This window comes from Leptonychotes weddellii, chromosome 15, assembly GCF_054177405.1.
Source record: "Leptonychotes weddellii isolate Sample4059 chromosome 15, ASM5417740v2, whole genome shotgun sequence".
Taxonomy (NCBI): domain Eukaryota; kingdom Metazoa; phylum Chordata; class Mammalia; order Carnivora; family Phocidae; genus Leptonychotes; species Leptonychotes weddellii.
Window position 1 is genome coordinate 28,031,553 of NC_138383.1, and position 20,718 is coordinate 28,052,270.

A 20,718-nucleotide genomic window follows, 5' to 3' on the forward strand; every position below is an offset into this window, starting at 1 on the left:
GCTGATGACGACATTTTTCGCACTTCTCTCATTTTCAGAAATATCACATAAACAAAGTATTGTTTTATACACCATCTTTTAAAACACTCTGCAGACTCTTAAGAGTCCTTTTCCTTTAAGAAAACTAAGTCTTCTGGTTCTTAATTAGCCTATCACGGACCGACAGCCAATCAGAAGCTCTTGTCTTTCTGACGCTAAAACTTCCGGACTAGTTTAAGGTAAGGGTGCGCTGGGGGGCGCCAATCAGTACCGGCATCTCATGTATTACACACCCCGTCTTCGGGTGGGAATTTTTTTTTTTTTTTTTGGAACCTCTAAGACCCTGAATTTGAAAAGTTAGTATGTAAATTAATTTGACATTTTTACTTTCAGACCGGCTGCTGGTTACTCACTTGTGTGTGGATTTGAGGGGCACATATTGATTGGACTCACCTCTGGGTAGGTTTTCTTTTTTTTTTTTTCAAGATTTTATTTATTTGACACAGAGAGAGAGCGAGAGAGAGAACACAAGCAGAGGGAGTGGGAGAGGGAGAAGGAGGCTTCCTGCAGAGCAGGGAGCCCGATGCCGCACTGGATCCCAGGACCCCAGGACCACCACCTAAACGGAAAGCAGACACTTAACCAACTGAGCCACCCAGGCACTCCTTGTTTCTTTCTTTTTTTAAAAGATTTTAGGTTGCTTTTCAAAACAATGTATCCAGGTGTAGAGAGCAAAATGGAGTCTCTCATGTCAAGCAGGAGCCTGTGACAAGCAATGACCGCAAGCAGTTAAGGTACTGCAGCTAGAAGATACCACCCAGACCAACCTCAGCTGACACCCCAGAACTGATAACGAGTAGAACCAGAGGAGGTCTGCAGAGACCCAAAACTGATTAAATCCCTTTAAAAAGGGAAGGATTTTGGCAGGAAACTGTCAGACTTTTCAGACCTGATCCCTCTATGTCTGACCATTTTAAAAAGGCAACTGCCCCTGAAGGCTCTGACGGACTGATTCCTGAACAGAACGGAGATCCTTCACTGCCTGAACATCAGAAGCAGTAAGTGTCAAGAGCTGACCCGGACGAGACATATCTCAAGCCTTATCTCAACTGTTCAGCCACGGACTGACTTTGCGTTTGGTTGGTTAACTTCCTGCACCCTTCCGTTATCTTGTGTGTTGTGTGTGGCTTTAATTCTGTCCTGCTCTGTGTGCTGTGTAAGAAGCCAAGCTTAATCCCATGGTGAATTGTCATTAAGTTTGGAATCCTGAACCTGCTTTATAATTGTGATTTAACTTCTGCTTTATGATTGAATACAGCTGACATTGGGGAAAGACACAGAATATGTTCCAGGCCTTGTACTAAACCCTTTGCATATATCATCCCATTTAATCTTGGAACCAACCCTAAGAGTTTGAAGAAATGGAAACTTAATAGTGGCTCACCCAGGCCACAAGGCTGTCTGTCTCCTGCTTCCTTGAGCAGTGACATTCCACCTTTCTGTATCTTGTAAGTCCTTATCTCCTTCCATGTAACCCAAAGAAGAGGCTCTTTGTGTTTTGCCAAAGACTAGAACCAGGTAAAACTGACCTGACTAAAGTAAACCCATAAGGAAAGAAGTAGGCAGTAGAAGTACTGGGGGGTAAGGGGGGGTGCAGAAGTTACAAAGGGAGGGGCGCCTGGGTGGCTCAGTTGTTAAGCGTCTGTCTTCGGCTCAGGTCATGATCCCAGGGTCCTGGGATCGAGCCCCACGTCAGGCTCCCTGCTCAGCGGGAAGCCTGCTTCTCCCTCTCCCACTCCCCCTGCTTGTGTTCCTGCTCTAGCTGTGTCTCTCTCTGTCAAATAAATAAATAAATAAAATCTATTAAAAAAAAAAAAAGAACAGAGGAATATCCCCAAACACCCAAATTGTATGCCAGGCTCTAAAAGGCCTCAGTACACTAACCAGTTCTTAGCATTTCTATCAGGTCAGAAAACTTTAAAAAAAAAAAAAAATTCTTTTTAAAGGCACTTTAAAAATAAAAGATAATTCCTGATCAGGCCTCTATTGAGGAAAGGAAACTCACACACACTTTGCTTACTGGGGAGATGGTTTCTCATGTGGCCTCCTCAAAAAATCAGCAAACTTTGCAAGCCAGCCCCTTCAAATAATGACTGATTTCCGGGAAGCTACATTAGGTGTCATCTCTTTAAGAGCTCTGGATCCCAGAGAAACAGGGAAGTTAGTGTCAGGTTTGTGTTCTTTGGAACCAGTTCAGTCCTCACTTACCGATTGTGGCATCTTGGGCAAATTCCTTAACCCTGTCAAAGAAAAATGGGTTCTGAACCCAAACTAAGCACTGGGCAAACTGTATTCTGCGCCTTTGCTTGTAGCTTGAGAAAATCACTGTTGAGAGCAGCCCGGTTAAGATCAGAACCTTTCCTTGGGGCTTTGCTTCACCACTGTTTAACAGGTTCGTACTTCCATGTTATGGGGAAACTACTGTTGGGGAATGAAAACTTGCTGTTCCAAATAACTACAGATGTAACCTCATCGTTTGCTTCTTAGGTGTATTGTGTGTGTACGCCCCACTAACAAAAATCCAAAACATCAAGTCTGGTAAAGATGTGGATCAACAGGAAGTCTCATTCATTGCTGGTGGGAATGCAAAATACTACAGCCACTTCGGAATACAGTTTGGCAGTTTCTTACAAAACTAAAAATACTCTTATCATAAAATCCAGCAATTGCACTCCTTGGTATTTACTCAAAATGAGTTGAAAACTAATGTCACACAAAAACCTGCATATGAGGGATGCCTGCATGACTCAGTCAGTTAAGCATCTGCCTTTGGCTAAGGTCACGATCCCAGCGTCCTGGGACCAAGTCCCTTATTAGGCTCCTTGCTCAGTGGGCAGCCTGCTTCTCCCCCTGCTTGTGCTCTCTCTCTCTCTGACAAATAAATAACATCTTAAAAAAAACCAAAAACCTGCCCATGATATTTACAGCAGCTTTATTCATAATTGCCAAAACTTGGAAACAACCAAGATGTCCTTCAATAGATGAGTGGATAAACAAACTGTGGTATATCCAGACAATAAATATTATTCAGCAATAAAAATGAATGAGCTATGAAGCCAACAAATGATACAAAAGAATTTTAAATGCATATTGCTAAGAGAAGCCACTCTGGAAAGGCTACATCATTTGGTTTCAACTATATGATATTCTGGAAAAGACAAATATGGAGACAGTAAAAAAAAATCAGTGGCTGCCAGGGTTCACATAGAGAGATAAACAGGAGGAGCATAAAGGATTTTTAGGGCAGTGAAATTATTGTGTATGATACTTAATGGTGGAAATAACATACATTTGTCCAAATCCATAGAAATATATAGCACAAAGAGTGAATCCTAGTGTAAACTATTAACTTTAGTTAGTAATGAAAAAAACTATGAACTAGTGTAAACTATGTAAACTATGTGTACTATGAACTCAATATTCACTAAAAACAAACAAACCACACATTAAAACTATACATTAAATCTGTGGTTTCAGGGATATCTTGTTCAAACACAGATGAAGTAAATAGTGGGTAGATTACCCACTACAAGCAGACCCAGAACTAAAGGGTGAGATTCCTCGTGTGTCAGTGAATGATTTATGAATCACAGTACTGGAAAATACTGATAACAGGCCTTAAATGACTAAGCATGTATTCCCCCAGGCAGAGCATTAGAGTTTTCTCTGGAAAAAAAACAAAACAAAAGAGAAGCGCCAGGGGGGTATAAAAAGATCTCCGCCTGCCCCCCCCAGGGGGCGCACTGAGTCTACTTTCAAGCACACTCCCCACAGAGCAGGGAGCCTGATGTGGGGCTTGATCCCAGACAGGACCTGAGCGGAATGTGTGATCTGGGCTCATCACAAGAAAAAAATTCTGTTAACTATGTATGGTGACATGTAAAGTAGACATTGTGGTTATCATTTTGCAATCATGCAAACATGGAATCATGTACAGAAACTAATATAATGTTTATGTCAATTGCAGCAAACCCTTAAAAAAAACTCTTAAAAACTAAAATATTCACAACCAAAAGTTAAAATTTAATATAAAACTTGGCAGTAAAGGTCAAAAGTCCAGAAAGTAATACAAACCGTAGAGAGATTAAAAGAAAATAGCGAGCGCAGGGGTGGCTCAGTTGTTTAAGCGACTGCCTTCGGCTTAGGTCATAATCCCGGGGTCCTGGGGCAGAATTCCACATCGGACTCCCCGTCTCTGCGGGGAGCCTGCTTCTCCCTCTGCCTGCCACTCCCCCTGCTTGTGCTCTGTCAAAAATAAAGTCTTAGAAAGGGGCGCCTGGGTGGCTCAGTCGTTAAGCGTCTGCCTTCGGCTCAGGTCGTGATCCCGGAGTCCTGGGATCGAGCCCCACATCAGGCTCCCTGCTCGGTGGGAAGCCTGCTTCTCCCCCTCCCCCCTCCCCCCGCTCCCCCCGCTCCCCCCGCTCCCCCCTACTTGTGTTCCCTCTCTCGCTGTCAAGCAAATAAATAAAATCTTTTTAAAAATAAATAAATAAAGTCTTAGAAAAAGAGAACTCCAAGCATTAATTTAGAAGGTTCAATATCTGACTAAAGAAAGTTCTGGTATATAAGGTGGAGTGCACTAAAGATGGAGAAAAACAATTTACATATAAAATACAATCAAGAGACACGGAAGTGGGTCAACAAGTTGGGCGTAAAATTGTTACTTGTGGGTGAGCCTTCTTACCTCTACCCCTACCCACTACGCTTGCGCCAGCTTTCGCGCGCACTCTTAAAATGAAACAAATAACAAAACGAAGAAAAAGAGACAAAAATCAACCTCCGAAAAACCAGCGTTCCTAAAACTTCCCACCACATAATCAAAAACAAAAATTGTAAAACCTCCAAAACACTAAAACAAACATACATTAGCCTAGTACACCACCCAAAAATACTAACAATTACAAACCCAATTTTAAACTGAATAAAGAAGTTGTAGAGAAACCACTCAGACAGCATCCCTTTCCTCTAACTTCTCCAAAAGAGAAGAAGAACGATCATCAAAGACAAAGGGCAGCTACAAAAGCAATACCCAAAGCCCACTTCACGCTCAGAAAGGGATACTCTGCCTCCTCCTCGTGGTTTCGGGTACTCTACAAGTTCAGAGAAACTTCTCCAGTAACAAACTATAGAAATGATCCCTGAAAGTATAGTCTTAACCTTGAACTTGCGGCCTCGGCTAGGTCTATGGCAGCCGCACACTTTTTAGTCATGGCGACATTTTTGTCAACTCATCTGCCTAATCACGTACATTTTGTTTTATATTTCATAACAATTTGGTCAAATGGCAAAGTTCAAAACACTATTTTTTCGCCTGTTAATCTTCCAGCAACACTTAAATCAGTAACAAGCCTCATTAGCATGCGGCTTCCTAGCAGCCAATCACACGCTGTATACCTGACTCCACCCCGGAGGGACCTGTATTGCCCCGCCCACCGCACCCTGCATGGCCTGGGTCCTGGTCGGGTCACGCCACCCCACTATAGGCTAAGAAAACGCTGTTGACGCCCCTGGTCAGCGTTGGACTGCCTCTCGCTTGCTACCAAAGTCCGCTGACTTGAAGAGACTAGGTTTTCCTTACCTTGAAAGAGAGGCGGGAGGAGGAGGCAAAGAGAGAGACAGGTAAGACCTGGTGTACACTTCTTATACCACATAATAATCATCATAACCATGATGATTTACTGAATACCTACTTGATGACAGGCATTTTAATCCGTTGTTTCATTTCATCCTCTAAACAACTGAAGACGGGTGTCTTTACTTCCTCATTCTTACAGATGCATCTCTTCACACAGCTGGGGAAACCTAGGTATGTCTGGTACTAAATCAAGTCCGGCTTCTTTCTGGTAAGCCACAGTGGTCGTCCTCAGGAGGTCTAGTCTCCAATCAAATTAATTTCTCTAATAAAGCACTCAATACATCATCACTTAAAGTTCAGTCCTTAATGTTTCACCTTCCTGGCTTGTAAATCTCAGAAGGAGCCTACCCCTTTACCTGTGGCAAAAGTTAATCCTAGTTTCTCCTCAAAGAACACACCTTATGAAGTGTGTAACTGTTTTCATCACTTAACTCTTGTAAAAATACTTCTGCCCCACATCTTCCAGGATGCCAGGAAGCACAGTGCCACGTGGACATGCACATGGTTTTCTGAATCAACCACATTTTTCAGTGCTTCGTAGTAACATGACTAAAACACATCAGGTTCATCTCATCTAAACACTTCTAATTGACTCTTCTCAGAGACAGACAGTCAAATGCTCTGTACTTAAATTCCACCAGAAAGGGACAGTGTTTGGGCAATCTGCCAAAGTCTGAGACATATCCTCAGTTTCTTATATCTGAAGTTATAAAGTGCCTTCCAATCACTTTTACCCAAGAGCCTATCTCTGGTCTGGTCCCTTCCATATCTAACACTTTTCCATTCCCCATTCCTCTAACGTTTCTAGGAACCCCTCAACATCCATGCCATGCCTCTTGAGAGCAGACTCTCCAACTGCATGTGGGTCTATCACTCCACCACATTCAATTTTTAAAAAGATTTTATTAAAAGATTTTATGTATTTGACAGAGAGAGACACAGCGAGAGAGGGACACAAGCAGGGGGAGTGGGAGAGGGAGAAGCAGGCTTCCCACCAAGCGGGGAGCCCAATGTGGGGCTCGATCCCAGGACCCTGGGATCATGACCTGAGCCGAAGGCAGACGCTTAACGACTGAGCCATCCAGGCGCCCCCAAAGATTTTATTTTTTTAAGTAATCTCTACACCCAGTGTGGGGCTTGAACTCAAAACCCTGAAATCAAGAGTCAAGTGCTCCACTAACAGCCTGCCAGGCACCCCCAACTCAACTCTTTTTCTTTGTTAACTTCCTGGCCTAAATATAGCTTCCTCTAATAGGTTTCCCTTGATTACTACCCAGACAAGGAGGCTGAGAAATAGGTACTTCTTTGCCTCCTGCCCTTCTTAGTACTTTAATTATTTATGTCTGCTTCTTCTGCTGGATTATACTCCTGGAATGCAAGGCCACATATCTGTCTTTGGTATTTTTTTTTTAAGATTTTATTTATTTATTTGACAGAGAGAGAGCACAAGCAGGGGGAGCAGCAGGCAGAGAGAGAGGGAGAAGCAGGCCTCCCGCCGGGCAGGGAACCTGACGCAGGGCTCAATCCCAGGACCCTGAGATCATGACCTGAGCTGAAGGCAGACACTTAACTACTGAGCCACCCAGGCGCCCCTGTCCTTGGTGTTCTAACCCCAGGTTAGATTAATTAATATTAATCTACATGTGATAAAAAATGAATAAACTCTGGGTTGAGGTTCTGGAACTCAGGCACTCATCTTTTCGGTTTTAGAACTCATAATCTATATAACTAAAATAAGTAGGATACAATCAGGAAACATTTTTTCCCCTTTTACAATGCCCTCAGGTACACTCTTTTGCTTGGCTCTCCCTTTCCCTCTCCAGAGAGGCATCTCAGGCAGATTCCATAGTCTTTAAGTCACTTTGAGGCCTTCAAGTGCAGTCTCATTTCAGGTAATTGTCCAGTCCTGTTGAAATCAAAACCTCTTCCTTGCTCTTCCACTCCTCTGATTTCAAGGCTGTTTCTGGCAACTTCAGAGCTGGAGGGGGAGGACCAACGAGATGACAAGTGGCAAGGCCTTCAAATGTAGCTGATCCTCTTTGTAGCTTTTGGCCTCTTCCTAATGCCTGCTCTTCTGTGGGAGGGGTTAGTGGCCCTTCAGGTAACTCCACTCCACCTCACAGTACCCTAATGCGGGCCAGTGCCCTCTCCTGCTGACTTCTTGCTGTTTCTCCAGCCTCTGTTGGGATTCTTCCTGCCTCCATAGATGAGTCCTTTAGATGGCTCAGCTACCCTCTATAGAGTCTACTTATCCCACTAAGTGGTAGAAATGTGTAGCTAATCCAACTGCTGGTCTCTCATGTTTATCAAGCTGGTCTCTCATGTTTATTAATTCATCAAGGGCTGCTTTAGGAAGGAGGTAGATGGCAGTCTTCCTGACCCCTAAATTCCAGGTAACATGCCAGGTTCTCTTCATACCACCTTGGTGGCAGCTGGAGTGCGCTGACATTTCTACTGTTCAGCAGGCTGAGACACAGGCTCCCAACTATCCTGCTTGCAAGTGCTATAATTCTTTCCATGAGGTTCACCTGAAGGACCTCTTATTTGGCTTGAAGCTGGGAAGGAGGGGAAAAGCCACAGCTTTTTCTTCCCCTTTTTTTTTTTTTTAAGATTTATTTATTTATTTATTTGACAGAGAGAGAGAGAGCACAAGTAGGGGGAGCGGGAGAGGGAGAAGCAGACTCCCCACTGAGCAGGGAGCCCGACGTGGGGCTTGATCCTGGGACTCCGGGATCATGACCTGAGCCAAAGGCAGGCGTCTAACTGACTGAGCCACCCAGGTACTCCACAGCTTTCTATTCCTAGAATGCCTTTTAGAGAATCTTTTCCACTGACACCCCCACCACTACCCCATTGCCTTCTCCTAGATAGGCCGAATGTAGATGATGGAATTAAAGGTCCAAGGACCATTTTGGCCATCTCCTAAGAAGGCCTGCTTTAGACTGTCGGGGGACTTCTCACCTTGTCACCCCTTGTTCTCCACTCTGAGGCTTTAGATGAAATTCCCAGACACAGATGAAATCCTGCTTCATATCCAGTTAAACCTGTCAACCCCATCCCCTGCTAATGGTAAGAATTTGAAGATGCAGAATGTTCAGATGTCTAAGATACAATAAATGTTCTAATACTCTGCTTTTCACACTGGGAGAGTGTGGATAGAAGACACTAGAAGTCACAGCATACCTATGCTGAACATCCATTTTCATGTTAATACACACATGAATGTGTTATGGAATAAAATGCAAAATTTTGAGGGGGAAAAAACCAGTAGGACCTTTCAAATAAGTTATTGAACTCACTATCAGCTACTTCATCTATAGACTCTAGAGGCGGTACATGGAAACATTTGAGAACTTTCTGAGTGAATTATTTTGTGGGATAGTTGGATCCTGCAAAAATTGGAGTTACCCTTCCGGAAGTCCTCAGGAATGCTGCTGAAGTAAATGGAGAAATACTGCAGAGAAATTAGGTCACCCTGACTGTTTCACAAACAGCTGAGAGAAGCTTCATAAACCTCTCTTTATACTAAGAAGGGAGAGGGGGAATTCAGCAGGACTTCTGGTTACTCTAAAAAAAAACAGGCAGGTCTAGATCTGTAGATCAAGGGCCAAATACCAGCAGAAGTCTTGTCCACGTATGGTTTAGTGTTTGTTCTTTTGAAGACTGCTTGAGCTACATTTGCTATTTCCATCTGCCTTGTAGGCTGAGCTGCCTGTAACACCCAGCAAAAACAAAACAAAACAAAAAAAACAACTGGAAACAAAAGCACCAAGTCCTGGGAGGAGCAAAGAAGGGGAGAGCTGTGAAAGCTGGTCTCTTCACTCCACCACAGGCTTTGGAAGACTCAGTAGATGGTGTAGATTAAAGGAGAAAAGGGAATCAGGCAGAATTAAAGGTGGGTGGCTGAGGCCTGAAGAGAAATCTTAGGAGTCTAACAGTTGGAAAACCTTACGGTTCCCTAGCACAAAACAAAACAGTCTCCAAACAACAATTTAAGACCTCTATTGAGCAATTTGACTGCACTGGTAGGGAACATCTCATTTCAGATTTAACTTTCAATTTCCCCAAGAACTCATAGCTTTATGATGTACCTGATTTTCCTTCTAACACTATTCAGAAATATGAATCAAGCTGCACCTGTAATTTTAACACAGTGCTTACCTTTCTTAAGAATCTTCTTCACTTTCACATAGTTCCCTTGTTTGACATACTCATGCAGCTGAGCTTCCAAGGAGTCATTTCTTAAGGAACCAAGCTGAACGGGACAGGGAACTGGAAGATGAACAGCCCGAGACATCCTGTTTCAAAAGAAACCAACATGCTTATTTTAACTCAATCAGAAATGCACTGACGTAACCTAGATTCTTTCACATTTCTTTTACTTCTTGTCCACTTTCATTTATAATGAACATGATTAGGGGAACAATTACTGAAACTCTACAAGATTTTTTTTTAAAAGATTTTATTTATTCATTTGAGAGAGAGAGAGAGCATGAGTGGGGCGGAGAGGCAGAGGGAGAGGGAGAAGCAGACTCCCTGCTGAGCAGGGAGCCCAATGTGGGACTTGATCCCAGGACCCTGAGACCATGACCTAAGCCAAAGGCAGATACTTAACCGAGTGAGCCACCCAGGCACCCAAAACTCTACAAGACTGTTTATTCTCAATATTACTGGTGAAATTGAGGGCGCCTGGGTGGCTCAGTTGGTTGGGCAACTGCCTTCGGCTCAGGTCATGATCCTGGAGTCCCGCATCGGGCTCCCTGCTCGGCAGGGAGTCTGCTTCTCCCTCTGACCCTCCCCTCTCTCATGCTCTCTCTCAAATAAATAAATAAAATCTTTAAAAAAAAAAAATTACTGGTGAAATTGAAAAACTGAATATATTTAGCACTAATTCCTAGGACTAAAAAGTGATGGCTACTGGGAAGTAAAATTAGAAATATACATGTTTGGGGCGCCTGGGTGGCTCAGTCGTTAAGTGTCTGCCTTCGGCTCAGGTCATGGTCCCAGGGTCCTGGGATCGAGCACCACATTGGGCTCTCTGCTCAGCGGGGAGCCTGCTTCTCCCTCTCCCACTCCCCCTGCTTGTGTTTCCTCTCTCACTGTGTCTCTCTCTGTCAAATAAATAAAATCTTAAAATATATATATATACATGTTTGTTTTATCATTAAGAAAACTAGGAGCCTATTAACTCTGAAAGGTTAGTACATAAATGCAGTCACTATGTGGGGATGTAGAGAGTATAATGTAGTGGGTTAGGTTCACAGTTCAGACTCTGGTCCTGGCCCTGCCACCTCCTTAACTGTGACCTTGGGGAAATTATTTAACCTTGATAGGCCTCAATTTCTTCATCAGTAAATGGAGATAATAACCAGAGGGTTGCTGAGGGGCTTAAATGAACTAGTATGTGTAAAGTGCCTGGAACTGTGCCTGGCACCAAGCCCTGTATAGTTGTTAGCTGTTAGTATGCACAATAAAATCCATGCAGAGAAATTTTAACTTTCCACATGTGGCATCCACACCTGACCATTACATACAATCAAGTGTTTGTGGTATACCCACCATGTGTCCTCAAACATGACAGGTACTATGTAAGACACCTAAAATTGGATCCCTGTGATCACAGTGCTTGGTATAGCAAGGCAGACACGAGGTACTACGTTGGTGCTCCACAGACAGGGGAGAAGAGAGGGAAGCCCCATCCACATGAATCAACAAACATGCATATCAGGGGCATAACTAAGTGTTACGTGGAGAGAGGGTGTGAAAAGAGGTGAAGAGAAAGAAAAAGCCAAGAAGGTTAACACATTTGGTGGGTCTTCACCAGCCAGGAAGCTTATGTCTGAATTTCTTTCCTTTTTAAGGATGAATAATATTCCTTTGTATGTATATATCACATTTTGCTTGTCTATTTATCCACCAATGGACACTTGAGTTGATTCTACCATTGCTATTGTAAATAACACTGCTATAGACATTTTAGTGTACAGTATCTCTTCAAATCCCTGTTTTCAATTCTTTTGGGTATATACCCAAGAAGTAAGATTACGGGATCACATGGTAATTCTTTTTGCACACTTCATGCCAAGTGCAGAACCCGACGTGGGGCTTGATCTCACAACCTTGAGATCATGACCTGAGCCGAAACCAAGATTTGGATGCTTAACTGACTGAGCCACCCAGGCGCCCCTCACATGGTAATTCTATGTTTAATTTTTTGAGGAACTGCCATACTGTTTTCTATACTGGCTACACCATTTTACATTCCCACCACAAGTGCACAAGAGTTCCAGTTTTTCCAGATCCTCACCAACACTCGTTATTTCCTGTCCCCCCTCCCCTTTCTTCTTAAGACTTATTTATTTGGGGGAGAGAGAGAGAGAACCGGCAGGAGGGGCAGAGGGAGAAGGAGAGAGAATCTCAAGGCTAGATCCCAGGACCCGAGATCATGACCCGAGCTAAAACCAAGAGTGGACACTCAACCCACTGCACCACCCAGGTGTCCCTGTTTTTTCCCTTAATAATAGCCATCTTAATGGTTCCTGATCTCTTTAAAGTTATTTTTATTTAATTGCATTTGCACAAATATATAACTATATTCTTTTTTAAAGATTTTATTTATTTATTTGACAGAGACAGAGATAGCGAGAGCAGGAACACAAGCAGTGGGAGTGGGAGAGGGAGAAGCAGGCTTCCCCCTGAGGAGGGAGCCTGATGTGGGACTCGATCCCAGGACCCAGGGATCATGACCTGAGCCGAAGGCAGACGCTTAACGACTGAGCCACCCAGGCGCCCATAACTATATTCTTGATATGGAAAGTTCAAATAATGGTGTGCCTGGGTGGCTCAGCTGGTTAAGCATCTGCCTTCGGCTCAGGTCGTGATCTTAGGGTCCTGGGTTAGAGCCCTGCTCAGTGCAGAGTCTGCTTCTCCCTCTCCCTTTGCCCCTCCCCCTGGCTTGTGCACTCTCTCAAAGAAATAAAATCTTTTTAAAAAGTTCAAATAAAAACACAGAAAACCCTGAGACCCACTTCAGTGTCATAGAATTATTTTTTCCTATGGCTCCAGAATACACACATCCCTTGAGGACTCATGTGCTCATTATTTACACACTAACATTCACTCCCTTAGTATTTCTAGTCCTACTTCCTTCTTTTTTTTCCAGTAACCATCAGAACTTATTCTAAGAAACTAGTCTCTAGGGAGTAGTGGGCCTTAAAATGTTACCCAAAGTTTACCACCAACAGGGGAGGAGCATGGTCAGTTTCTTGTTTTATTTTTATATATTTTTAAAGATTTTATTTATTTGAAAGAGCACAAGCAGGGGGAGAGAAAGGAAGGACAAGCCCACTCCCCACTGAGCAGGGGGGCAGGGTGGGTGGGACGCTAGATCTCGGGACCCCTAGATCATCATCGCAGCTGTCTACTAAGTCACCCAGGCGCTCTTAAGTAAAAGTTTTATAACGATCCTGGCTCCCTCCATGACTTGACCTTGTTGCAGCTTCCCCAGGGAATTCAACCTTTGCTCCTTTGTGTAAGTACAACATCCCAGGTTCACCTAGGTGGCTCAGTCATTAAACGTCTACAATGGGCAATGGACTACAATGGGCAATGGGCTCGGTGCTTCTTCCCCTTCTCACTCCCCCTGCTGCTATCCTCCGTCAAATAAAGTCTTTTTAAAAGAAAAAAAAAAACCAATACCCCTATAAAACGGTAAAATTTCTCTAATTAAAAGTGGCTAACAATAATGAAACCCATAGGGACAAAAACTCCAATTCTATCTTTAAGAACATTTGTCAGGGGAAAGCGCGAACGCAGTCCCCCACTACCACAAATTATGCAGTCGAGTTTCCCACATTTGGGGAAATCGCAGGGGTCAGCACATCCGGAGTGCAATGGATGAGCCTCGCCCTGGGAAAACCACCTTCGTGATCATGGTATCTCCCCTGCCAGGTAAGTATGAGTTGCAAATCCTGTCTGGCACTCTACCCTCGTCCTCAACACACTATACAGTCATGGTCAGTTACATTCCGAGTTCTTTAAGCCTTCGGTTCCAAACTGCAAGGTTATTCACATGACACTGACCCGAGCACACCAGTGAATATGTAGTGGAAACTCTGCCTCGTGAAGAATGAACTCGAACACGGAGTCACCGCGCCCTTCATCTCCATATGCCCGCCTCTTGTCACTTGTCGTCACTCTTGACGTCACTTTGCTTGTTGGAGAAACGGATAAATTCGTTCTAGCTATGCTTCGCAACGATTTAAAAGACAGTCACGACAGGTGTAGCTGGGGGCAGGGAGGTTTAAAATTCTTTGCCTTCTCCGGTGGTACGCAAAAGTTCCGGCGTGCATTTGTTACGAGTCTGAATTCTGCGCTGCAGGACAGGGCAATTTGGAAGGCAGTGGCCTGCAGCTGGCGGAGGCCAGTGTGACAGCACAGTCCGTTACGCTGGTCTGAATCACTGTTCCTCTCTGGGACTAGGCATACCCTCAGTCTCTCTCAGCCTCCATTTCCCTAAATTGTAAAGAAAAAATACTGCCTGCCTACCTCACAAGGTTTCTGTGAGGACGGAATAAGGCTGCAGGTGAAATGCAGCCTCGAGCCCCTCCACCCCCACCCAGCCACGCTCCAGGACAGGCGCCTTGTGTAATTGGGAAATCAAAGCTGGCTTCGCCGAGATTCGAGTCTGCAGTTTTTGGCACAAAGGGAAGGGGCATCCGGCCTGGATTTGGTAACAAACCGAGTGCCCCTCCCTTCTTTTTAGACAAAAACAGAGAACACTTTAGGGTTGTTTTGTTTGTCTGTTTTTGTTTGTTTTTCCCCCCCTTTCTGCCCTTGCTGGCTAGGTGCTCTAGGCAAAACAACGATGTTTGCAGGAACTGTGTATCAAAGGCTTTGATCGTGTAGAGGCAAAATTTTACCTCTGCCCTGATAGCATCTCTGGCTGGGCATGAGAATTAAATTGGCGTCCACAGTTTAACAGGATAAAAGCATAAAAAATTTAACATAAATTTACCTAACACAGAAGCTCTTAAAAGAAAATGAAGACCCAAAGAAATGGCAAAACTAAATGCTTTCATATTAGGTTGAACAAAGAGAGACAATTGTTTTGTTTTGTTTTTTATTTTGAGGCAGTTGTGGAAAAGTAACATATATGGGGACTTTACATAGACATGAATTCTTTTTAACAAGGTGTGTACAGGGGCGCCTGAGTGGCTCAGTTGGTTAAGCAGCTGCCTTCAGCTCAGGTCATGATCCCAGGGTTCTGGGATCGAGCCCCGCATTGGGCTCGCTGCTCGGCGGAGAGCCTGCTTCACCCTCTCCCTCTGTCTGCCGCTCTGCCTACTTGTGTTTCTCTATCTCTGTTAAATAAATAAATAAAAGTCTTTATAAAAAAAAAAAAAGAATTTTGACTCCCTTTCTCTGGGAACATTTCTTTTCCCCTGGTATAGGGAGAACTTTTTTTTTTTTTTAAGATTTTATTTATTTTATTTGACAGAGACAGCGAGAGCAGGAACACAAGCAGGGGGAGTGGGAGAGGGAATAGTGGGCTTCCTGCCGAGCAGGGAGCCCGATGTGGGACTCAATCCCAGGACCCTGGGATCATGACCTGAGCCGAAGGCAGACGCTTAACGACTGAGCCACCCAGGCGCCCCGGGAGAACATTTTTTACATGGCAGTTTTATCTCCTGATTTCAGGAAGAAAAGGGTAGATCAGGACCTACCCTTCTATCTGCTGTTTTTCAAGTGCTTTTAGCTCAAAGGAATCCTTGTGCCAAAGTGGCATATTTGGGGGTGGCATATTCTGCTACCCTTCAATGGTATTTCCCTCTTAGAACGTATGATTTTTTAAGTCATCTCTGAGCACAACGTGCGGCTTGAACTCACAACCCCCAAATCACAGTCTCATGCTCTACCAACTGAGCCAGCCAGGCACCCCAGAACATGTGATTTTTAAAAAAGCTTTGCTTTAGGGTGCCTGGTGGCTCAGTCGGTAAGTGTCTGCCCTGGGCTCTGGTTGTGATCCCAGGGTCCTGGGATTGAGTCCCGTGTCTGGCTCCCTGCTCAGCGGGGAATCTGCTTCTCCCTCTCCCTTTTCCCCTCTGCCCTGCTTGTTCTCTCTCTCGCTTCTCTCTCAAATAAATAAATAAATACAATCTTTTTTTTTAAAAAAAAAGCTTTGCTTTATTTACATTTTTGAGGGCATTTATGTCCCTTACAGATAATTTGGAAAAGGCAGAAAAGTATTTTTAAAACATTAAACCACATCCTGCTATACAATTACGACTGTTAACACTCTGATATTAAACATGGTAATTTCAATATGAATATATATTTTAATAGGATTATACTTCACATGCTGCTTTATGTTTTCCACTCCTTTTGCTATATACATTGGGTCACAGATAACTATATAATCAATATTCTATTGCTTCTAGTTTACTGCCACTGTTCATATACATGAACAGCCTTGTCGATATATCTTTGTAAGTAAGTGATGATTTCTTGGGGTTATTTTTATTTATTTACTTATTTAATTAAAAAAATGTTTTTAAGTAAACTGTACACCAACGTGGAGCTCAAACTCACGACCCCGAGATCAAGAGTCGCATGCCCTACCAACTGAGCCTGCCAGGCATCCCTCTTGGGGTAATTTTTAGTTGTTTTCCCCTGTTATTTTACAGTCATCTTAAGAAGTGCCTTAAGTTATTGTGGGAGGGGAGGGTAGAGGTGACATATGATACATATTTTTAAGTTCTTTAAAAACTTTTCCCTGATTTCTTTTATCTTTCAAAGTCTAGATCTCTAATTTTAGGGCTCATAGTTAATTATAAAAATAACTTCAAGTTTGTTAAGAATAAGAGGAAAGTCTAAATTGTATAATGTAGCATGCCATAAAAGCAGCATACAAAATTGAATATATACTATAATTAAAACTATTTCTAAACAATATTTAAGGGACTTAAGGGAAATACACCAAAATGCAAACTAACATAATTATGTCAGTGTCAACAAAGAACTCTGAACTGTGGACTAATGTTTGTCCTCTAAATATTATGTAACACAACTACAATATTACTTGTATTAAAAAAAAAGTTAACCCTAATTATATACATCTAGTACCAAAAAACGTTCATGCTTTTGACCTAGAAATTTCTTTTAATTTACCTAAAGGAAGTAATTCTAGAGAATGACAATGTCCTATGTACAAAGGTGTTCATCACAGATTTACTTACAATTGCAAAAACCAAAATCACCCAAAAACCTTAGCTATCAAAACAATAGGGAAATGAAGTATTAAGCAAACATAATAGTAAATAATAAGAATATATATAATATATAACAAGAATAATAACATGGAAAAAATTTATAAAGTTCAGAGAAAAAGAGGATATGAAATGGTATGTATACCATGACTACAATTTTGTAAAATTTTGTATCTTAAAGAAAATTACTGGAAGGAAATGCACTTAGAGGACCTAAATTTTACTGGTTGTGAGATACAGGTTACAGAATTTTAATAGTATTGTTAGACTGTTTTTTCTTCATAATAAGGAGACCAAATCCTGGTTGAACCATCATGGGGTATTTTGCATAGTATTTAAAGTTTTGAACACTGGGTTTAGCATTGAATGGTTTTAGGTTCAAATTGTAATTTCACCATATTTTAGCTATTAGTGCTTTAATATACCGTCTAGGAATGATAATTATCAGTGTTAATTTATACATACATAGAGAATAAAACAACCAATTGTAACAACCAACTAAATCAAAAGCCCCAAATAAGCCAAGATGGAGAAACACAACCTCTCCCTCAGTACAGTGAATATCGGGAGAGTTCCCAAATACCTGGGGAAGGGCATTACTGGCACACCTACCAGTCTCTCTCAGATCATGGCTGCCCCACCAACTCAGATGTTCTGTTCCAACAGACATGCCCCTCAGTGAGTCTCACCCCCATCTCTGAATTTTCCACCCATTTCCTAGCCCATGGGTATTAGGGAAGGACTGATATGTAGAAATATAATGAGGGCGGCATGTATATTCAATTTTTATTTATTTGTATATTCAATTTTTAAAAAGCTGAGTTTTTAAGTTCATAAGGCAGATGTGACTGACAAGAAGTTGTCCATAGTGCCAAAAAACTGAATCTAATCCACTACCAGGAAAGCATGAGTAACTCTCTACAACCACTCTACAAGCACCCTGGGTTGCAGGTAGCTGAACCCATTCACTCCTGACACACATTGGCCCTGTCTCTGCAATATAAACCACAGTCATGCTATTTAGACATTTGCTAGATAACCTCATCCACACAGTGTGTCTCAGCCCACTTCAGTCATATAATATCATTTCATTATTGAACTACCTTCCTAATTTCATTCCAGGAGTTTTGACTTCACAGAAGGAAGGTAAAATTTTGGCTGTTTTCATGGTATCCATGAATGCCAGGCTGGCCACAGCCCTGAGACCTCTAGAACTATTTGTGTCCCCCACAGATTTGATTTCACAGGTACTCAGACTTTTTGCTATTCTGAGGGCCATATTGTCTACTCTAGTCTCTTCGGCATTCACCAAGTATTTTTTAATTTCTTTGAGTGCTGCTAATGATTAAAAAAAACAACTTATTCTCAAGTCATTACTTATATGTATGTAGTGCACACTTCTCACAGCCACCTAAACTTCTAAGATGGCAGCCACTAGCTTAAGCACTAAGAGAAATAATGTAGAGATAGATTCTGCCTACAATAATAATACATTATATGTTAAAAAAGAAGAAGAAGAAGAAGAAGATAGCAGGAGGGGAAGAATGAAGGGGGGGAAATCGGAGGGGGAGACGAACCATGAGAGACGATGGACTCTGAAAAACAAACTGAGGGTTCTAGAGGGGATGGGGTGGGAGGATGGGTTAGCCTGGTGATGGGTATTAAAGAGGGCACGTTCTGCACCGAGCACTGGGTGTTATACGCAAATAATGAATCATGGAACACTACATCAAAAACTAATGATGTAATGTATGGTGATCATAAAAAAAAGAATTAAAAAAATAAACATTAAAAATAAAGAAAAAAAAAGATCACAACCTGTGGGGAAAACAGACCTGCCTGCCAGAACTATACAAAAAGTGGTGAGAACTAATAAAAAAGTCAGGTTCAGTCAGGACCACCTAATGATTTTGAAGGGCCTACACACTTTTTCCTTCATGGGCCCCTTCCTCCATTAAAAAAATAAAAAAAGAAAATAATAATAAATAAAATTACATGACTGCACTGATAACATAAATATATTATTATATATGACATTTCCTTTTTTTTTTTTTTTAGTAAACTCTACTCCCAACGTGGGGCTCTGAACTCATGAATCCAAGATCAAGAGTTGCATACTCTGCTGCTGAGCCAGCCAAGCACCCCCTATATGACATTCTCTTTTTTCTTTTCTTTTTTAAAGATTTTATTTATTTGAGAGAGAGAGCACGAGCAGGGAGAGGAAGCAGCAGACTCCCTGGACTCCTGGCTTGATCCAAGGACCTTGATATCATGACCTGAGCCAAAGGCAGACCCTTAACCGACTGAGCCACCCACCCAGGCACCCCTATGACATTTTCTTCCACCGAAAAATTTTTTCTTTGATTTTAAAAGTGCATTAAGCGCCCTGCCTACAGTACCTAAATGTTTAAATCAATCCTGAATTCAATGGTGGTTTGCGTGGACACCAGATAGCTTTACAAGAGAAAGTTGAATGTTGAAGTAATGCACTCTTCGACATAGTGAAGAAAAACCAGTCATCCCAAAGATGGAGCAAAGCCTTCCTAGAACTTCAAAATAAGAGAGAAATGCCAACCACTAAAACATAAAACGAGTATACTTATACTCTAATAATAACAACGCTTACGAACAGAAAACAGTTTAAATAACAAAATTCCTAATCCCACATAACCAAAATATTCTTAACCAACAACAACAAAAAAAACCTGGAAATTAACACAAAATCAACCTGCCTGTTTTTTGAAATACATTTGTACAAGGGAAAGCACAAACGCAGTCCCCCACTACCACAAATTATGCAGTCGAGTTTCCCACATTTGGGGAAATCGCAGAGATCAGCACATCCGGAGTGCAATAAATAAACCTCGCCATGAGAAAACCACCTTCATGATCATGGTATCTCCCCTGCCAGATAAGTATGAGATAAAAGTGAACACAGCAATGCCCGCTGCTGTGCACACCATTCTAAGGTTGGGGTCACTCCTGAAATAACTCTAAATGGCCTTTATCTACAAATAGCGACACTCAACACCAGATTTTCGTACTATGTATCTTAGTATTGGGAACAGCAGATAATCATACACATCCTTCCAGGGAAACACGGTTCCAAAAGGCCCTGAGTCTTAAATCTACATACCCCACCTCCCGGCATAACGTCACACGCGCTCCGCCCGGCAGAGCCCGCAGCTGCGCCCCCTTGAGGCTGGCTTCGCAGACCTGTTCCTCCTCCGATTTGCCCCAACCTGTTTCCTGACAGAAATCCATCCCTCTCCCAAATTTTGGCATAGCTGAAGGTCTTCAGATCTCCCTATGTAAAGTACTCTTCAGCAAACAAACACGAACTTTTAACCGCAAGCCAGCTTGGCTTCAGGCTTTCCGGGGATACTAATGCATCACACCAGTCCGGCACCATTTCCTCCTATTCCAGGAACTGGAGAAACAAGGGTGTCCAGGAGAAACTCCTGGCTGGCTACGTGTTAGCAGGGTGTATTGCAGAGTAAGGGTTTTGGAATCCAAGATCTTGACTGCAATTCAGTGTACACACTGCCCACGACTCTAGATAAGCTTCTAGCCTCTGAATCTCTTCCTCAGTTTGTGCAGAATGGGGAAGAACTATGCAGTCAGACCTCCACCCAGCTCAGGCCCCAGGCTTTGTCTCCTACCCCTCCCTGTCCATGGTCTGTTAATAACACCTAGCCCCTAAGGATGGACTGCTTTCCTTGAGAGCAATCTAGCCTGTGCCTATATTGCTGCCTTACTTTCTCTCTGCCTGGAATT

General features: G+C 42.6%; 1 protein-coding gene, 1 long non-coding RNA gene and 3 other non-coding genes across 11 annotated transcripts in view; 1 reads left to right on the forward strand and 4 right to left on the reverse strand.

Moving 5' to 3' along the window:
* The window catches only part of TEX14 (testis expressed 14, intercellular bridge forming factor), an 84,115-nt gene extending 74,082 nt beyond the window's left edge, over positions 1-10,033 (reverse strand). For 2 of the 7 annotated variants that reach the window (XM_081805296.1, XM_081805295.1), the window contains exon 1: positions 9,836-10,033. In XM_081805296.1, the coding sequence (XP_081661422.1) occupies positions 9,836-9,971 (136 nt within the window). In that variant the 5' untranslated portion in view covers positions 9,972-10,033. The remainder of the gene's footprint in view (positions 1-9,835) is intronic. The other 5 variants (XM_081805294.1, XM_081805293.1, XM_081805292.1 and 2 more) reach the window with 5 other exon arrangements.
* On the forward strand, positions 206-1,321 carry LOC145717368 (uncharacterized). Its single transcript, XR_014140545.1, has 3 exons — positions 206-283; positions 373-438; positions 669-1,321. It is a non-coding gene; the product is annotated as an uncharacterized LOC145717368 (long non-coding RNA).
* On the reverse strand, positions 4,980-5,193 carry LOC115938340 (small nucleolar RNA U3). Its single transcript, XR_004073477.2, has one exon. It is a non-coding gene; the product is annotated as a small nucleolar RNA U3 (small nucleolar RNA).
* Positions 10,034-13,468: 3,435 nt separating the features above from the next.
* Positions 13,469-13,632, reverse strand: LOC115941527 (U1 spliceosomal RNA). Its single transcript, XR_004076264.2, has one exon. It is a non-coding gene; the product is annotated as a U1 spliceosomal RNA (small nuclear RNA).
* Positions 13,633-19,696: 6,064 nt separating this feature from the next.
* On the reverse strand, positions 19,697-19,860 carry LOC115941529 (U1 spliceosomal RNA). The gene has a single exon (XR_004076266.1). It is a non-coding gene; the product is annotated as a U1 spliceosomal RNA (small nuclear RNA).
* Between the last annotated feature and the right edge of the window lie 858 nt (positions 19,861-20,718).